The 20,758-nt window shown below is 44.2% G+C and overlaps 1 protein-coding gene across 3 annotated transcripts in view; it reads right to left on the bottom strand.

Moving 5' to 3' along the window:
* The window catches only part of LOC125463773 (WW domain-binding protein 2-like), a 35,339-nt gene extending 15,888 nt beyond the window's left edge, over positions 1-19,451 (bottom strand). Inside the window, exons 1-4 of one of the 3 annotated variants that reach the window (XM_048555447.2) lie at positions 19,344-19,437; positions 6,190-6,275; positions 2,297-2,405; positions 1,714-1,852 (exon numbers count right to left, since the gene is read on the bottom strand). In XM_048555447.2, coding sequence (XP_048411404.2) covers positions 1,714-1,852; positions 2,297-2,398 — 241 coding nt within the window. In that variant the 5' untranslated portion in view covers positions 2,399-2,405; positions 6,190-6,275; positions 19,344-19,437. Of the gene's footprint in view, positions 1-1,713; positions 1,853-2,296; positions 2,406-6,189; positions 6,276-18,902; positions 19,136-19,343 lie in introns of those variants that run through there. The other 2 variants (XM_048555445.2, XM_048555446.2) reach the window with 2 other exon arrangements.
* Positions 19,452-20,758: the final 1,307 nt, after the last annotated feature.

Genomic DNA, 20,758 nt, shown 5'->3' with positions numbered 1-20,758 from the left:
CATACTAGTCTCCAAGGATTTACAAGCTAATTAACAGTCTTCAACCAGATTTATTTCCTGCCATATCAGAGTCATCCTACATCCATGGTACTGATCCCTCTTCGTCTTTCGGCCTCTTTACAACTTGCACCATCCTCCTTCGCATTTCTCCCTCCCAATGCAGCCAAGTAAAACTGCCAAAAACTGTTGTGTTTTTATTTATCTAGCCATCAAGGCACAGTCTGCAATGGCTTCTCATCCTTGCATATTACCTTTAATGTAATCAATTACCTAATTTTCTCTTCTTTACCTACATACTCTACCTTGGAAACATCCTTCGACAGATGCTCAAATTCTACATGAATATTATGACATTTGGTACAGTTCAGAACTGAGAAAAAATCTCTCTCCAACAAAACTAACTTTTCATCTTGTACTCATCAGGACAATGAACAAAGCCCTGTGTTAGTATGTAGCTTCCAACTCAGACATCTGTGCCACATTGTCAGTCAGGCTCGCAATCCTAAACTGATTTTCAGGTGCCACCCCAAGCCGCACCTCCATCTCCTACCTACTAACCTCATCCCACCTCCTTGACCTGTCCGTCTTCCCTGGACTGACCTATCCCCTCCCTACCTCCCCACCTATACTCTCCTCTCTACCTATCTTCTTTTCTCTCCATCTCCAGTCCGCCTCCCCCTCTCTCCCTATTTATTCTACAACCCTCACCCCATCCCCCTCTCTGATGAAGGGTCTAGGCCCGAAACGTCAGCTTTTGTGCTCCTGAGATGCTGCTGGGCCTGCTGTGTTCATCCAGCCTCACATTTTATTATCTTGGATTCTCCAGCATCTGCAGTTCCCATTATCAACAATTCACTGGTTCCTTTCTCAGGGCAATGCTTGAGAAATTAGGTGCAACACATTTGGTTTAAACTTTAAGCAAAGCTTGGTAATTAACTGCCAAGTCTATCACCTAATTGTTGCATTTTCCAAGCTAACACTTCTACCAATTACAGTCCACTTACCAACTAAATCAGCAGTTTTTCCTCATGTAGTAAAAATGGTTTCCCTTTAGGGTGGTATTCTTGTGAAATGTCCTGATAAGTGCAAGATGAAGAAGCTTCAACAAAATGTCTTTTCTCAGTAATAGCTAACGTTAAAATGATATCCAGCTCTCCCTCACACCATCTCTGCTGAACCCTCTATTGCCTTTACATAATAGAAAGCAGGCTGACAATCCAGTCTTGAAGGAAATACAATTATGTCCAGTGAGTGGACAGCGTTCTAAACCAATGCAAGAATCAGTGATAAGCAGTATTAACTAGTACTAGATTTAGTGAAAACCCCCATCGTGTACAGTAACTCAATGCAAGATATAGGGCAAGTAGAGTACGTCAGCTTTTGTGCTCCTGAGATGCTGCTCGGCCTGCTGTGTTCATCCAGCCTCACATTTTATTATCTTAGAATCTCCAGCATCTGCAGTTCCCATTATCTATGTTAATCCACTGCTGGTTCCAGTAACAGTACAGCATGTTAGCCCTGTTCCAACTCTAGCAAGACCACTGTGCTATGTGCAGAATATCCAGTGAGATGGCAGTACAATAACTATCTCCAATCTCATCACTCATTCCTGCCTCTAACTGAAGCAGGTAAAAAGGAGTTGGAGTATTTGAGAAGTTTTTCATAATATTTACACAGGACCACAGCTGGAATATTCTTTTCCCCCCCACATACCATTTGGCTCAGCTTTGATGATTCCTTTGATGTAATTTGCTCCAAGCACTGGCTGTTTGATCTCACAGCCCTTCATCAGGTAAAATGGCATTGTGAAGGATTTCAGTGCCTCTCTGTTATCTTTTGCCACAAATACAACCTGGAAAGCACAGAAACAGGAAAGCAGTGCAGCAGGGGTATGAAAAACAAAAATTCATTCAGGTGAATCTGTACAGCTCTGGCATTGTTACTACATGATGATAGGTTCACCCTGACTGGTGATCACAAAAGCAATGGAGTAGCAACTAGTGAACACTGGCTCTATCATGTAACATGGATACAGTACTGATGGATAGAGATGTGTCGCTGAATTTAGCACTTTGTCCTGATATGTGGCCAGTTTCAAATCAGAGACTTGGATGCTATTAAATCTAGGCTACCTCTAAATCCAAATACATTTTGTACTTCAAGTTGTACACTGGTAGATGGTGACTGTCAGTGGTGTACCCGATTTAAAAACACTGGCTTTTTGTCATGTAGGACAAAGCGCGAGCACTGGCACTGATCATCATCTCATACATTTAGAAGGTGCAATGCAACTTACTTGGTATGGCAGCAGGTAAACAGCTCCCTTCTTTGAATCTTTGAATGCCTCCAACGGGTTGTCTACATCAGTGAATGACAGCTCCACATGGTCATAAAACATCAGCACACTGCAAGAACAGAAAACCAGTGATGTGTCATCACATTCAAACAGAATCACCTCTTAGACTACTGTAAGCAGAATATCCTTGATCACCCAAGATGGGATTGTCATTAGTAAAGCTGTCTTCTAAACCTCATATGCCCTTCTGCACTCTCTTTAAGACAGAGTCTGGGAAATATAATGTCAGTGGGCTATTCAGTAAAGATGTGGGAATCTCCTCAAGTCCACATATCTACTTTCAAGCAGTTGACTCAGGGTAGCAACCAGGAATTACTCGAGGTTTATATTTAAAAATGAGATTCGGGCAAGCAGTGTCAATATTGAGCTGTAGATAAGCTAAGTGGTTATAGGAAAGCAGTGGTAAAACAATACAAGAAAGAGGACAGGATCACGGAATTGGGATTACTGCTCATTGGAGAGCACACAACACTACCGACCACTTGGAATAAACCTATTTTTATATTGCAAGTTCTATATTATGTCTATCTTGCCTCAGAGTCAAAATGCAGGTCCCGTTCAGAGACTTGATCCATAATCCAGTTTACCAATCCAGCAAACCAGTTGCTGTATTGTCAGAGACAGTGTCTTACAGATGAAAAATTCAAGACTAAACAGGATGTTTGTTTTACTGTGATACTTATTGCCAAATAGCATAACTAAAAACAAATCTGATATGTTACAGGTGATTAAGGGAATTGCCACATACTTTTTGAAGTGGCTACATTTTAAAATGATTTCATTAGCTATAGAAGGGCAGAAAGGGCTTCCATTCCTTCAATGTGAAATTTATTAACGAAAGTTATTGTTGAGATTGGGGTTTGCAGTTACTGCAGGATCTATTATTAACCAGGTGTGATTAGCATTATCTGTCATAGTAATAAGCACTCATTTACTGTCAGCTATTCCTAAGAGAAACGTTACCAGCTGTTGCCAAGGTTATTACACAGTCTATTGTCAGAAGTGTAAACAACTAATATGGAGTACAGTTACCAACAGCCACTCAGTTTATTGTCCAATAAAATATTGGTATTATAGCATTTATAAGCTAATGAAAAGTTCATAATGCCAGTCAACCTACTTCTATATTCAAAATGCCATTATTTGAATTTTATTCGCTGAACTGTCCATTTACATCTTTGTGCAATGTCTAATTTGGCCTGTGGAGCATTCACCTTTTCACACAAGAATTTGTTTTTGTCTGATTCAAATGGTCCGTTACCCACTTCTCCCAAAGTTTTCAAAACCAGATGCTATAACACAAACTGAGCCATTTTCATTTATGTCAAATGCATTTGGGAAGGAGGAACAAAATAGAGAGTACACAAATGGATGGCAAGTCCCTAGAAAGCTAAGAGGAACAGAGGGATCTTATCCACAGATCCCTGAAGGTGACAGGGTAGGTTAATAAGTTAGTTAAAGGTGGCATATGGAATACTTGCTTTTAATCAGTTGAGGCATAGATTAAAAGAATAAGGAAGTTATATTGGAGCTCTACTGGAATTTGGTTATGCCACAGCCAGAATACAGTGTGCAGTTCTGGTCACCAGCCTACGAGGGCGATGCGATTGCACTGCAGGAGGTGCAAAGGAGGCTCACCAAACGAGATGTTGCTTAGTATTGACCATTTCAGTTATGAAGAGAGGCTAGATAAGTTTGTATTATGTTTTTTTTGAGCAGAGAACATCGAGAGGGGAACCTGAAAAAGGGCATAAGATTACGAGGGACATGGACAGAGTGAACAGAAAGCAAATGTTCTCCTTAGTTGAAGAGTCAATAACAAGTGGGTGTCATTTAAGAGTGACTGGCAGGAAGAGGGTATTAGAGGAAAAACATTTTCACCTAGAGGGTATTGGGCAAGTTGGATTACACTGCCTGACACAACAACTGAAACAGCCAACCATTTTTAAAAAAAAAGCACTAGGATGAACAGTTTAAGCATCATAAAGTTCAAGGCTTTGGGCCTAGCACTAGAGTGTAGGACTTGTGTTGTAGTAGTATACTTCTGGCACTACAGAATTGGTAGACTAAGTGGGCTCTTCAGTATTGTATGATTCAATAAATTAAAGAAAATCCGAAGTATTCCACTCTTAAATAGTTGAAAAATATCAATGTTCTTCACTTCAATTTTGCAATCAAAATGAAGTTTCCAAATTTGCCACAACCCCAAATCAAGATCTATTGTCATTACTGAGGAGGACAGCAGGAAACTACAATGTCATGTTAGTAAACTTGAAAACTGGACCTAATTGGTAAATGCAAATCAAAGCAAGTGTGGGACAAGAAAAATTTTAAGAAGTCACTTTTTTAAAATTAAAATTGTATAGAGGAGCGAATGGATTTGGTAATACAGATCCCTATATCATTGCAAATTGTGAAGGAGGTTAATAAGGCAGTAACGAGAGAGACAGGACTAACAGATTAGCAATTTTCTTCCCATGGCACCTTCCAAACTTAAAGCTTTTGACATTTGGAATGACATTGGCAGCAGAAACATGGGAACTTGCAGGAGGTGGCAATTCCTTTAGCCACTCAGCATCCTGACTTGGAACTACATTGCTGTTCCTTCAAATCTCATTAGGTCAAAATTCCAGAATTCTCTCTTCAGTTGCACTGAGTCCCCTTACACCTCATGGAGAGCAATGGTTCAAAAGAAAAAAAGTCAGTTCTCCAATACATTCTGCAGAGCAGTTAGAGTGAGCAAGAGAGCCTGATTTGTTAGAGATGCCCTTATCTCATGAACAATTAAAACAAAGCCATCAAGATTAGTCAGTGGAGAAAAAAAAACAAAACACTGGTCATTTTCAAGTTGGAAAATGCAGTGTGCGCTGTACAGTACAGTGCAGTATTTATAATTTATGATTGTGTCAGATGAGGCAGAGTGTAACGTATACAATATTCCAAAAACATGGGAAAACAAGATGTCAAAAGAGGCTGCAAAAGGACACAGACAAACTAAATATGTGGACAAGAACATGGCAGATGGAATGTAAGAGAAAAATACACTGTGAATTTATCTATTTCATAGAATAAATCAGAGGTAACATAATAAACAGAAACATAACGTAACAAATACAAGCTTTTAATACATTAGCAAACAACACAATGTAAAAGTTAAAGATTGGAGTATGGCCTGCTGTGTTCATCCAGCTCCACACTTTGTTGTCTCAGATTCTCCAACATCTGCAGTTCCCATTATCTCTTCTTATCTATGTTCTAAGAGAGCAGGAGAAAAGATTTGCAGAAATACAATTTAAATATTTATGAAAGACTTTTGTAAGAGAACATTTAAAGAAGGTTGGAGCTGATTAGGAGCTAAACAAGTGATCTTATGGAGGCAACAGGCATAGATGAGGCACTAAATGAGTACCCTGCATTTGTTTTCATTGTAGAAAGTTACGTTGCCAATGCAGTAGGAGGCAATAGCAATAATGAATAGGATAAAAACAAAAAAGGTGGGCCTAAATTCTTAGGTCATCCTATAGAAAGCTCTCACTGTGGGCAGTTAATGGCGAGATGAACAAAGTTTTGCTCAGATTTTAACAGACTTGCCCGAAGCCAAACTTGGGTATCTGGATGTGAGTTTGCTTGCTGAGCTGGAAAGTTAGTTTTCACACGTTTCGTCACCATTCTAGGTAACATCATCAGTGAGCCTCCGACGAAGCTTCATTCGGAGGCTCACTGATGATGTTACCTAGTATGGTGACGAAACGTCTGAAAACTAACCTTCCAGCTCAGCAAGCAAACTCACATCCAGAACCTCAACCTGAGCTACAAAACTTCTCAAAACTCACCAAACTTGGGTATCTGAGCAGGGCAAGCTGTAGCAAGACTCCTTAAGTACACTGAAGAATCTTCACTGAATCATGTAGTGTCTAAACTGGAAAGTGTAAAACAGGAAGTCAAAATAAGGGACAAAAAGGTGAAAAAAGAAGTGCTTTCTTCAAGAAAAACAAACAAAGTCACCGCCAAACTGCCACTTCTTACAGATTGAAACTTTCTGATAGAAGTTCAGGCTAGACAGCTTGTTTAGTGTTTATTTTAGTCTTCAAAAGAAACAGCTCAACTTAATTACATCTTTAATGGGAAACCAATGGCAATACCTTGGATTCATAACCATTATACGTACCAGTCCTTGCTGGTACAATGTACCCTGTGAAACAGTGCGTAATCTCTTAGTAACTCCAGATTTCCACGTTGCTCAGCTCAAGTGGGGATGTGTTCAATGTTTGCCCATTATAACAAGGTGTAGAGCTGGATGAACACAGCAGCCCAAGCAGCATCTTTGGAGCTCTGATACAATGTTTACCTTTTATTAAAGCAAAATCCAGGATATGCACTGAAAAAAACTGTAATATTTGGAGTAGAAACCCATAATCCATATGTCCTTGTTGGCTATGATTAGATTAGATTCCCTACAGTGTGGAAACAGGCCCCTCAGCCCAACAAGTCCACAGCGCCCCTTGAAGCATCCCACCCCGACCCATCCCCAAATAATCCACACACCCCTGAACACTACGGGTAATTTAGCATGACCAATCCACCTAGCCTGCACATCTTTGGACCGAGAGAGGAAACCCACGCAGACACGGGGAGAATATGCAAACTCCACACAGTTGCCCGAGGCTGGAATCGAACCCTGGCGCTGTGAGGCTGCAGTGCTAACCACTGCGCCACCATGCTGCCCTAATTTGATCTGCCTACGCTACTCGCAAAACGAAACTTTTCACTCTACTTGGTTAGATGGGATTACAATAAATCAAATTGAACATGGGAACGGTGCAAACCAGAAGAATAAACCAGTTAGATGCTGGTCAGTTGAACATCTAAAAACTTTGTAGTCAAAATTAATTAAGATTTGGGAAAGTGTAGGCTAGTAACTGAAAATCAGCACAATTATGAAGAAAAATCCTGCTTGATTAACTTGACCAACTTCTTTGAAGTAACAGAATGCAAATGGCAGCAATATGGTTGACAAGCAGAGACTCTTCGAAAGGTATCTGACAGATTATTCATGAGGAAGTTTAAACCCATGAGATCAAATGGGCTGTAGCAGCAAAGTCACAAAAGTGCTTGACAGACAGAAAGCATACCGTAGATGGCATCTGTTTTTCAGACTGGAGAGAAAAATACCCCTTGAGTTGAGATAAGGATATCTGTCCTTTGTTATTTCATAACAACTGACTTAGGTACAGGGCAGATTTCCAAAGTTTGCAGGTGAAATGAGCTCAACTGCAGTGCACAAAGAGACAGATAACACTTCAGAGGACAGTGTAGATACGCAGGTGGAAAGGAGTAGACCCATTATCAAATGGATTTTAAAGCAGAGGTGTGAAGTGACATCTTTAACAAAGGATCAGGAGAGGCATGTTCAACTAAAATGACAAATTGAACAGAGACACTTGGGATGCAGACACACAAATCTTGAAGATAGCTCAACGGGTTAAAGCAAGATGGGGCCTTAACATTACGTACGCACAAAGGACAAATGCAATTAAGTCAAACTAAAGCTTGAAAATCAGTGCTCAGGCAAAAGCAATGATCATTTCAGGACTCCACACTCTGTCAATGTCATAGAACATAACAGCTCAGTACAGGCCCTTTGGCCTCGATGTTGTGCCGACCTGTCATACCAATCTCAAGCCCATCTAACCTACACTATTCCACGTACGTCCATATGCTTATCCAATGATGACTTAAAATGTACTTAAAGTAGGCGAATCTACTACCGTTGCAGGCAAAGCGTTCCATTCCCTTACTACTCTCTGAGTAAAGAAACTACCTCTGACATCTGTCCTATATCTTTCACCCCTCAATTTAAAAGCTATGCCCCCTCGTGCTCGCCGTCACCATCCTAGGAAAAAGTCTCCCTATTCACCCTACCTAACCCTCTGATATAAAATAATCAGGTCACCTCTCAACCTTCTTCTCTCTAACGAAAACAGCCTCAAGCCCCTCAGCCTTTCCTCGTAAGACCTTCCCTCCATACCAGGCAACATCCTAGTAAATCTCCTCTGCACCCTTTCCAAAGCTTCCACATCCTTCTTATAATGTGGTGACCAGAACTGTGCACAATACTCCAAGTGCGGCCGCACCAGAGTTTTGTACAGCTTCACCATAACCTCTTGGTTCCGGAACTCGATCCCTCTGTTAACAAAAGCTAAAACACTGTATGCCTTCTTAACAGCCCTGTCAACCTGGGTGGCAACTTTCAAGGATCTGAGTACATGGACACCGAGATCTCTCTGCTCATCTACACTACTAAGAATCTTACCATTTGCCCAGTACTTTGCCTTCCGGTTACTCCTACCAAAGTGCATCGCCTCACACATATAAAATAATCAGAGGGTTAGATAGGGTGGATAGGGAGAGCCTTTTTCCTAGGATGGTGACGGCAAGCATGAGGGGGCATAGCTTTAAATTGAGGGGTGAAAGATATAGGACAGATGTCAGAGGTAGTTTCTTTACACAGAGTAGTAAGGGAATGCAACGCTTTACCTGCAACGGTAGTAGATTCGTCAACTTTCGGTACATTTAAGTCGTCATTGGACAAGCATATGGACGCACATGGAATAGTGTAGGTTAGATGGGCTTGAGATCGGTATGACAGGTCGGCAAAACATCGAGGGGTGAAGGGCCTGTACTGTGCTGTAATGTTCTACTTGCCTGCATTAAACTCCATTTGCCACCTCTCAGCCCAGCTCTGCAGCTTATCTATGTCTCTCTGCAACCTACAGCATCCTTCGTCACGAGCCACAACTCCACCAACCTTAGTGTCGTCTGCAAATTTACTAACCCATCCCTCTATGCCCTCATCCAGGTCATTTATAAAAATGACAAAACAACAGTGGACCCAACACCGACCCTTGCAGTACACCACTAGTAACTGGTCTCCAGGATGAACATTTCCCATCAACTACCATGCTGTGTCTTCTTTCAGCAAGCCAAACTGAATAAAGTTTCTTTAAACTATTCTGTTATTTTGATCATGCTGTGTTGCTGCTGTTAACTTTAGCTAAAACACAATAAAGGATGGGTTTATATCAGAGATAGTGGGAATTGCAGATGCTGGAGAACTTGAGATAACAAAGTGTGGAGCTGGAAGAATGCAGCAGGCCAATTTGTGCTCCTAAGATGCTGCTTGGCCTGCTGTGTTCATCCAGCTCCACACTTTCTTAATAAAGTGTGAAGCTGGATGAACACAGCAGGCCAAGCAGCATCTCAGGAGCACAAAAGCTGACGTTTCGGACCTAGACCCTCCTTCAGAGAGGCTGTATTCATCCAGCTTCACACTTTATTATCTTGGATTCTCCAGCATCTGCAGTTCCCATTATGTCTCCACACTTTGTTATCTGGGTTTATATCATTTAGGAATGCAAATACCCTGTTTTGAATAGGATTTTTATCTCTAAATGAATGGCAGTGTGTGTCTTGGTTTAATATTCCAGTCAAAGGAATGTACTCCTTCAATATAGTACCTCAGTCTAGGTTTCACATATGGCAGCGTGAAGTTAGTGTTAAATCTGCACAATAACCTCACTGTAATAATGCAAACTGAATTTACTTAATGGGCTCCACATATTACCAGCTTTTCAAAATTGAGCTGCTGCCTATTCTTAGGTTTGAAATCGCCTGTGGGCTGTCAAATTTCAATATATTAGTGAAGACCCAAAGACTTTAGAGCTTGGTAGCAGTACCTCCTTTCATGGTAATTAATGGTTCCTGGCAGACTCCTTTTTTTTTTTGAGTATGTCCAAGCTGTAAATCATTTCAACTACTGTGCGCTGTCTCAAGTCTGATTGGGCATCTGCAAAACCGGTTGACCATATGTTACTGGTGCTTAACAGATCATCTGCCTAATGTGTGACCCCGACTTTCCTCTTGACATGTTGAGCGTTTTGGAGTTTGTGGTCATCAAAACATGTTGGACCAAATTTAATTGCTTCCATCAGTGTCTTCAGTAATTTCACGCTCCTTATTGTAAAATGTCAGTATTAGTTAGGAGTTCTTGATGCCAAAATGTGCCCTGATTCAACCTTGGATTGGATGCTGTTCTAGAGAGCAACATGTTGGTTCCTGACATTGTTACAGCCAAATAAGAGTGATAAAATTGTTGTAAAAAGTGTTAATCTGTTTAAGATTAAAAATGCCACAACATTGAGTTCAATAAACAACTGTCAATCTATGTTGTTTTAGTAAATATTTAACAACCGATGATTTTTATACCAAATCTAATAACATTTAAAAGACATTTTGATAAGTACATGAATGAATGTTTGGAGGGATATGGGACAAGTGCAGGCAGATGGGACTAGCTTAGTTTGGGATAATGGTCAGCATGGACTGGTTGGACCGAAGGGTCTATTTCCCTGCCTGTGTGATCCTGTGTAGTGATAAGTCATTATACAATTAGCGTGATAGCTGTCGATTTTATTTTAAGCAAAGCCGAGCTAAGAACAAAACTTGGTAGTAACCTCTCTCTCCACAGGTTGGCAAGGTTTTGAGTGAAACATTGACTCCCCTTAACACACTAGTCACTTTTTGGTAAAAATCGATAAGCAAATGCAATTCAGTACAGGCAAGTGTGAGGTGTTGCACTTTGGAAAGTCAAACCAAGGCAGGATTTATGTAGTAAATGGTAAGGTCTTGAGGACTGGAACAGAGGGACCCAGGAGTACAAGTACATAGTTTGTTGAAAGTGGCGTCACTGGTAGACGGGATGGTGAAGAAGGCAGTTAGCATGCTGGCCTTCATTGGTCAAAGCATTGAGTATAGGAGTTGGGATGTTATGTTACAGTTGTAAAAGTTGTTGGTGAGGCTGCACTTGGAGTACTGTGTACAGGTTTTGGTCACCCTGTTACTGGAAAGACACTGTTAAACTGGAAGGTGTACAAAGATGATTCATGGAGCCCTTGCCAGGACTGCGTTATAGGGAGGTTGGCCAGGATAGGACTTTTTATTCCTTGAAACGTAGGAGAATGAGGGGTGACCTTATTGAGGTGTATAAAATCATGAGGGTGATAGATAGGGTGAATGCATATAGCCGTTTTCCCAGGGATGGGGAATTGAAAACTGGAGAGCGTAGTTTAAGGTGAGAGGGAAAAGATTTAAGGAGGACCTGAGCAGCAACCTCTTCACGCAAAGAGTGCTGTGTATACGGTATAGGCTACCAGGGAAAGTGGTTGAGGCAGGCACAACTGCAACACATTTAAAAAAATACATTTGGATCCGTACATGACTGGGAAGGGTTTAGAAGGATATAAACCAAATACGGGCAATTGGAACATTGGGCACCATGGTCAGCATGGACCAGTTTGGGCTGAAGGGCCTGTATCCATGCTGTATTATTCTATGATTCAATTTCCGATCCAAACTGCTATATCTCCCACAATTCCATTCCTCCGCATTTTGTACAATAGCCTACTGTGGGGAACCTTATCGAACGCCTTGCTGAAATCCATATACACCACATCAACCGGTTAACTCTCATCTACCTGCTTGGTCACCTTCTCAAAGACCTCAATAAGGTTTGTGAGGCACGACCTACCCTTCACAAAACCGTGCTGACTATCCCTAATCGATTTATTCTTTTCTGGATGATTATAAATCCTATCTCTTACAACCTTTTCCAACACTTTACCAAAAGAGGTAAGACTCACTGGTCTATAGTTACCAGGGTTGTCTCTACTCCCCTTCTTCAACAGGGGAACCACTTTTGCTATCCTCCAGTCATCTGGCACTATTCCTGTAGACAATGACGAGGTAAAGATCAATGCCAAAGGCTCGGCAATCTCCTCCCTGGCTTTTCAGAGGATCCTAGGATAAATCCCATCCGGCCTAGGGGACTTATCTATCTTCACTCTCTGTAGGATTTCTAATACCTCTTCCTTGTGAGCCTCAATCCCCCCTAGTCTAGTAGCCTGTATCTCAGTATTCTCCTCAACAACATTGTCGTTTTCTAGAGTGAATACTGTTGAAAAATATTCGTTTAGTGCTTCCCCTATCTCCTCTGACTCCACACACAACTTCCCACTACTATCCTTGATTGGCCCTTATCTTACTTTCGTCATTCTTTTGTTCCTTAAATACCTGTAGAAAGCCTTAGGGTTTACCCTGATCTTACCAACCAACAACTTCTCATGTCTTCTCCTGGCTCTTCTTAGCTCTCTCTTTAGGTCTTTCCTGGCTACCCCGTAGCCCTCAAGCGCCCTAACTGAGCCTTCACATTTCATCCTAACATAAGCCTCCTTCTTCCTCTTGAAGAGAGATTCCACCTCCTTTGTAAACCACGGCTCCCGCGCTCTACAGCTTCCTCCCTGCCTGACAGGTACATACTTATCTAGGACATACAGGAGCTTTTCCTTGAATAAGCTTCACATTTCTAATGTGCCCATCCCCTGCAGTTTCCTTCCACATCCAATGCTCCCTAAATCTTGCCTAATCTCATCGTAACTGCCTTCCCCCAGCTATAACTCTTGCCCAGGGGTATACACCTATCCCTTTCCATCACTAAAGTAAACATAACAGAATTGTGATCGCTACCACCAAAGTGCTCACCTACTTCCAAATCTAACACCTGGCCTGGCTCATTACCCAGTGCCAAATCTAATGTGGCTTCGCCCCTTGTTGGCCTATCTACATACTGTGTCAGGAAGCCCTCCTGCACACTCTGGACAAAAACTGACCCAGCTATAGTACTTGAACTATATAGTGTTCCCAGTCAATATCTGGAAAGTTGAAGTCCCCAATGACAACTACCCTGTCTCTCTCACTCCTATCGAGAATCATCTTTGCTATCCTTTCCTCAACATCTCTGGAACTATTCGGAGGCCTATAGAAAACTCCCAACAGGGTGACCTCTCCTTTCCTATTTCTAACCTCAGCCCATACTACCTCAGTTGACGAGGTCCCCAAACATCCTTTCTGCAACTGTACTACCGTCCTTGACCAACAATGCCACACCTCCCCCCCACCCCACTTTTACCACCTTCTCTGTTCTTACTGAAACATCTAAATCCTGGAACCTGCAACATCCATTCCTGTCCCTGCTCTATCCATGTCTCCAAAATGGCCACAACATCGAAGTCTCAGGTACTAACCCATGCTGCAAGATCACCCACCTTATTCTGGACGCTCCTGGCATTGCAGTAGACACACTTCAAACCAACTTCTTGCTTGCCGGTGCCATCTTGTGTCCCTGAAACTTTATTTCGGACCACCCTACTCTCAACCTTTTCTATACTCAAAACTACAATTTTGGTTCCCATCCCCATGCTGAATTATTTTAAACCCACCCAAATAGCCTTAGCAAATTTCGCTTCCCCACCCCCCCCCCCCCAAACCAGGATATCGGTACCCCTCTGGTTCAGGTGAAGACCATCTTGCTTGTCAAGGTCCCACCTACCCCAGAAAGAGCCCCAATTATCCAAGAATCCAAAACCCTCCCCCCTGCACCATCCCTGTAGCCACGTGTTCAACTCCTCTCCCTCGCTATTCCTCGCCTCACTAGCACGTGGCACGGGCAACAAACCAGAGACAACAACTCTGTTCATCCAAGCTCTCAGCTTCCATCCTAGCTCCCTGAATTTCTGCCTTAAATCCCCATCTCTCTTCCTACCTATGTCGTTGGTCCCAATGTGTACCATGACTTGGGGCTGCTCCCACTCCCCGTTAAGGATCCCAAAAACACGATCAGAGACATCACGCACCCAGGTACCTGGGAGGCACACACCAACCGTGACTCTCTCTCGTCCCCACAGAACCTCCTATCTGTCCCCCCCAACTATGCAGTCCCCAATGACTAATGCTCTGCTCCTCTTCCCCCTTCCCTTCTGAGCAGCAGAGACAGACTCTGTGCCAGAGGCCTGTGCCCCACTGCTTTCCTCTGGTAAGTCGTCCCCCACCCCCCCAAACAGTATCCAAAACGGTATACTTATTGTTGAGGGGAATGGCCACAGGGGATGCCTGCACTGCCTGCCGGTTCCCTTTCCGTCCTCTGACCATAATCCATCTGCCGTTTTTTTGTACCCGAGGAGCGACTACCTCCCTGTAACACCTCTCAATAACCCCCTCTGCCTCCCGAATGATCCAAAGTTCATCCAGCTCCAGCTCTAGTTCCCTAACGCGGTTTTCAAGGAGCTGGAGTTGGGTGCACTTCCTGCAGAGGTAGTCAGCAGGGACACTAGTGGTGACCCTTACCTCCCACATTCTGCAGGAGGAACATTCAACTGCCCTGACCTCCGTTCCCATTATTCTAAATTCCCAAGACTGTTAAAAAATAAAGAATAAAAAATAAACTTGTTACCTTACCTGTCAGGCACACAGAACTTTTTTTTGGTTAGAGGAGGAGGATGGGTGGGAGACACTACCCGGTAGTGTTTCGGGTTACGCAATATAACGCGGGTAACACCTTATACATTAATAATCTGGATGAAGGGACTGGGGGCATTCAGGCAAAGTTTGCCGATGATACGAAGATAGGTAGACAGGCAGGTAGTACTGAGGAGGTGGGGAAGCTGCAGAAAGATGTAGACAGTTTAGGAGAGTGGTCCAGAAAATGGCTGATGAAATTCAATGTGCGTAAATGTGAGGTTTTGCACTTTGGAAAAAAAGAATACAGGCATGGACTATTTTCTAAACGGTGAGAAAGTTCACAAATCAGAAGTGCAAAGGGATCTGGGAGTGTTGGTCCAGGATTCTCTAAAGGTTAACTTGCAAGTAGAGTCTGTGATTAAGAAAGCAAATGTAATGTTGTTGTTTATCTCAAGCAGGTTGGAATATAAAAGCAGCAATGTGCTTCTGAGGCTTTAAGGCTCTAGTTAGGTCCCATTTAGAATACTGTGTCCAATTTTGGGCCCCACACCTCAAAGGACATACTAGCCCTGGAGCACGTCCAGTGGAGATTCACATGGATGATCCCTGGAATGGTAGGTTTAGCGAATGATGAACAGCTAAGGATCCTGGGATTGTACTCATTAGAGTTTAGAAGGTTGAGGGGAGATCTAATAGAAACTTAGAAGATAACGTATGGTTTAGAAGGGGTGGACGCTAGGAAGTTGTTTCCGTTAGGCGGGGAGACTAGGACCTGTCAGCACAGCCTTAAAATTAGAGGGGGTAAATTTAAACCTGAAATGAGACGACATTTCTTCAGCCAGAGAGTAGTGCGCTTGTGGAATTCATTCCCAGAGTGCAGTGGAGGCCGGGACCTTGGATGCCTTCAAGGCAGAGATCAACAAATTCTTGATCTCAAAAGGAATCAAGGGCTACGGGGAGAGTGCAGGGAAGTGGTGTTGAAATGCCCATCAGCCATGATTTAAATGGCAGAGTGGACTTGATGGGCCGAATGGCCTTACTTCCACTCCTGTCTTATGCTCACTTACTCACCAGTCCCGTGTCTGCTCCTGCTCAGCGTACCTCCGCCTATTCACGAGGTAAGCTTTTTATAGATTCAAAAACAGTGACTCACTGGCTTCCCGACAGGCTCCTGCTCGCGCTGCTGCTCAACCAGAAATGGCAACAACTCTGTTCGTCCTAGCTCTCAGCTTCCATCCTAGCTCCCTGAATTTCTGCCTTAAATCCCCATCTCTCTTCCTAGCTAATGTCGTTGGTGCCAATGTGGACCATGACTTGGGGCAGAACAAAGATTTACTGGAACAATACCAGGGAAGCAGGATTACAGTTAGGCAGAGAGACTGGAGAAGCTGGGACTGCTTCTCACAGATGAGGAAACCAAGAGATTTTCTTTTAAGAGACAGTTTTTAGAAACAGCAATCTTGGATCTAAATATCACCTATGACAACCTCAACATATCTCAAATCATTTATGGGTAACTGTTGTAATGTAAGAAACAGCAAGCTTCCACAAACAGCAACAGGGCCATCAGCTTTCAGTGAAGTGGATAAATGGATAACTAAACTTCAGCATGGACACTGGCGTAAAGTCCAGTCTTTTTCTACAAACCACAACCATGATGTTATTCATCCATCTGAGAAATCAAACAGTGCCCAGGCTTAGTATCTCCCCTAGTGGAATGTCAGGGTAGAACATGTGCTCAAGTTTCAAATGGGATTTGAGAACACTAGCTTCTAACTCAGAAGAGAGACAGATACAATCTAAGCCACAATTGAGTTATGGGAAGCTCCACACATGACAACTGGCATCCCAATGGAATGACTAACTTCCACAAGCTGCTGCTGCTATGCATGGACCTCAAAAGGACCCTGCAGCAGCTTAAGGAATTAGCAGAATGTTTTGTTTTGAGGAGTAGAATCATAATCATAGAAAACTTACAACACAAAAACAGGCCATTCAGCTACCACAACCATTCCAGCTGACAAAGAGTTACCTGGTCTAATCCTGTCTTAGTCTGTAGCCACGCAGCTCTTGGCCTTTCAACATGGCCTTGGAACACTGGTGAAAGCTCCTGTCTTTACTAGTCTTTCAGGAAGTGTGTTCCAGGTCCCTCTCACCTTCTACTTGATTAAACACTAAAATGATTCCTCACCTCTTATAAAATCGTTTCCTTCTTTTCAAATGTGCACATTCTGATTTTTGACCCTCTATTAAGGTTTGTTCCTATCTTGACTGCACCCCCCCGCCCCCACCACCACAAACCTCAGCTTCTCCTGTTCCAATTTGAAAAAAACCTTTCCAATTTTTCCTCACATCTAAAAACATCCAATGTTGGACAAGTTTCTCAAAGTCAGAAATCACATGACATTAGGTTATTGTCCAACAAGTTTACTTGAATCACAAGCTTTCAAAGCACTGCTCCTTCATCAGATGAAGTGACTTCACCTACCGAGGAGCTGCACTCTAAACACGTGAGACTCCAAATAAATCTGTTGGACTATAACCTGGTTTCGTGTGAGCTCTGACTTTGTCCACCCTAGTCCAACACTGGCACCTCCACATCATGACAAGATGCTTGTAATTCTCCTCTGCATCTTCTCCATTGAAATCACATCCTTCCAGTATAAAAAAGTGACTAAATGTGCACACAATTTGAAACCACTGGGTTAAACAGGTCTAGCCTAAAGTCTTATCAGTCACCGCACAAAGAGGATGAGGAGGAGAGTCGTTCATGGTAACCAGGAATTTTAATCGCTTGTGGAACTTTATTCACTGGCCTGCATTTAAGATCATCCTTTGTTACCCTTAAGAGGGAGCTGGTGATTAAACCCAGTTAGCATCACATATCAGCCATTCAGCCAACTGCATTAAATGACCAGAGATAATGGGAACTGCAAATGCTGGAGAGTCCAAGATAACAAAGTGTGGAGCTGGATGAACACAGCAGGCCAAGAGCACAAAACCTGACGTTTCGGGCCTAGACCCTTCATCAGAAAAGGGGGATGGAGAGAGGATTCTGAAATAAATAGGGAGAGAGGGGGAGGTGGAGGTGGACTGAAGATGGACAGAGGAGAAGATAGGTGGAGAGGAGAGTATGGGTGGGGAGGTAGGGAGGGGATAGGTCAGTCCAGGGGAAGGACAGACAGGTCAAGGGGGCAGGATGAGGTTAGTAGGTAGGAAATGGAGGTGCAGCTTGAGGTGGGAGGAGGGGACAAGTGAGACGAGCTGGACTGGACATGCCCCTCCAACCCCACCATACCCGGCACTTTCCCCTGCCACCGCAGGAAGTGCTACACCTGCCCCCACACCTCCTCCCTCACCCCCATCCCAGGCCCTAAGATGACTTTCCATACCAAGCAGATGTTTGCCTGCACATCCGCCAGTGTGGTATACTGCATCCACTATACCCGGTGTGGCTTCCTCTACTTTGGGAAAACCAAGTGGAGGCTTGGGGACCGCTTTGCAGAACACCTGTGCTCGGTTCGCAATAAACAACTGCACCTCCCAGTCGCAAACCATTTCAACTCCCCCTCCCCCCCCACCTACCTCCCATTCTTCAGACGACATGTTCATCCTGGGCCTCCTGCAGTGCCACAATGATGCCACACATAGGTTGCAGGAACAGCAACTCATATTCTGCTCGGGAACCCTGCAGCCCGATGGTATCAATGTGGATTTCACCAGATTCAAAAAATGTCCCCTCCCCCCACTGCATCCAAAAACCAGCCCAGCTCATCCCCACCTCCCTAACCTGTTCTTCCTCTCACCCATCCCCTCCTCCCACCTCAAGCTACACCTCCACTTCCCACCTACTAACCTCATCTCACCTCCTTGACCTGTCCGTCTTCCCTGGACTGACCTATCCCCTCCCCACCTATACCCTCTCCACCTATCTTCTTTACTCTCCATCTTCGGTCCACCTCCCCCTCTCTCCCTATTTATTCCAGTTCCCTCTCCCCATCCCCCTCTCTGATGAAGGGTCTAGGCCCGAAACATCAGCTTTTGTGCTCCTGAGCCTGCTGTGTTCATCCAGCTCCACACTTTGTTATCTTGAGTTAAATGACCCCCTCAGTCCAGCATAATCAAATCATAACACCTTCATTGCCTAGTTTCAGATTATGAAGACAACCTTCCGACACACATTTAACTAGCTTACCCACATTCCAACATCTCCCTGCTCCTCCACACAATTAAGTATAGTCTGCAATGATTTGTCGCGGAAACACTGTCCCCACTGGCAGACAGGTCAGTGAGCAGAGGGCCACAGACCGGCTACACAGCAAAGGTGAACCCGCCATCGTCCAAGACCGGCACAGGCCTGCCCTCTGATAACGGCGAGATGACTTGGGGAGGGAGTAACAAGAGTTTAACCCAAGGGTTCACCACACCTCAGGGGACAGGGGAAGTGGAGAAGGCAGCACCTTCAATAGAGACCCCACCCCACAACCTTCGTCCCTCAGCCCGCAGAGGAATTAAACCAAACCGTTAGCATCACAGTCAAGCACAAACCCGCCAGGCCAGGCCAACTGAGCAGCACCACCACACCCCCAACCCGCGGTGGTAGACCCTGTGAGTACTGGTGCTCTCCTCCCGGTACCTCTGGTGACCGGGCTGCCCCGGTTTATTGATCGCCATCTCCCCACCGGGCTGACGGACAGAAATGTCTGGAAACGGAGCGACACCGGGCACCGCCCCCTCCCTCCCCTTAAAGGGACAGGCTCCCCCTCAGCCGCGGCCGCAGCTTCTTAAAGGGACACTCACCGCCCCCAGCCTCCACCCCAACAGCGCAATGACTTCACACATGGGACTCAGGCCTTGGACGACGGTACTTCAAGTTTGGAATGTATGCCTCAAGATAAAATTATGTAAAGGTCTTCTGGTAGTCAACACATTTATTTTTAAACGACAAGTAATGGAACAGATTGATGGTTTAAATCCGATCAGCCATGATCTTATTAAATAGCAGGGCAGGTTTGAGGAACTTACTGGCCTATTCATACTCCCTGTTCATTCTTCGCTCCCTCTTTGGGAAGATTTTGAGTTGCAAGAAAGTCAAGATATACTGATTACAGCACACCTGTCTGCCCTCTTCTGTTTCATTATTTTTGGGTGAAATTTACTACACACAACTAGTCCTGAAAAGTTGCCTTGGTGCTTGGCGTCTAGGGCAATTCCAGAGTCAACCATTTCAGTTTGGACATTGGAATCACATATCTATCAGAGTAGAAGGCAAACTTCCCAGTTTATTTTTTTATTTGAAAAAATATACTTTATTCATAAGATGCACAAAAACTAAAACATATTTATACGCCTACCCAGTCATGCAAGCCGCTCCAGGTTACCCAGGGGGTACGTACACCAACTAAAGGAAAAAAAACAAAGAAGAAAAAAACAAAGCAAAGAACATACCCCGGCAGTCGTCTCCCTACACAGTCCCTGTTGGCCCCCTGACCAGTTGGGGAAGGCGCCAGCTGGTCCCAGTTACAACATAGCGCCCTTTTTTCTATTCTGGATGAGGGGTTTCATACCGTGGTCTTTCCCCACCGCGCCTTGTCAGCGGCTGCCCGAAGCTTTAGTGCGTCACTCAGCACGTAGTCCTGGACCTTGGAGTGCGCCAGTCTGCAACACTCGGTCAGGGTCAGTTCTTTCAGCTGGCAGACCAGCAAGTTGCGGGCAGACCAAAGAGCGTCTTTCACCGCATTGATGATCCTCCAGGCGCAGTTGATGTTGGTCTCGGTGTGCGTCCCGGGAAACAGCCCGTAGAGCACAGAGTCCCACGTCACAGAGCTGCTCGGGACGAACCTCGACAAATACCACTGCATCCCCCTCCAGACCTCCTGCGCATAGGCACACTCCAGAAGGAGGTGATCAACAGTCTCGTCCCCCCACAGCCACCTCGAGGGCAGCGTGCGGTGGCGCAGAGATTCCGGGCATGCATAAAGGATCTCACAGGCAGAGCCCCTCTCACCGCCTGCCAAGCAATGCCCTTGTGCTTGTTTGAAAGTTCTGGCG

This window comes from Stegostoma tigrinum, chromosome 22 (genome assembly GCF_030684315.1).
Source record: "Stegostoma tigrinum isolate sSteTig4 chromosome 22, sSteTig4.hap1, whole genome shotgun sequence".
In the NCBI taxonomy this organism is placed as follows: domain Eukaryota; kingdom Metazoa; phylum Chordata; class Chondrichthyes; order Orectolobiformes; family Stegostomatidae; genus Stegostoma; species Stegostoma tigrinum.
Note: the sequence above shows the minus strand (reverse complement) of the source record. Positions and strands in the feature narration are given on the sequence as shown.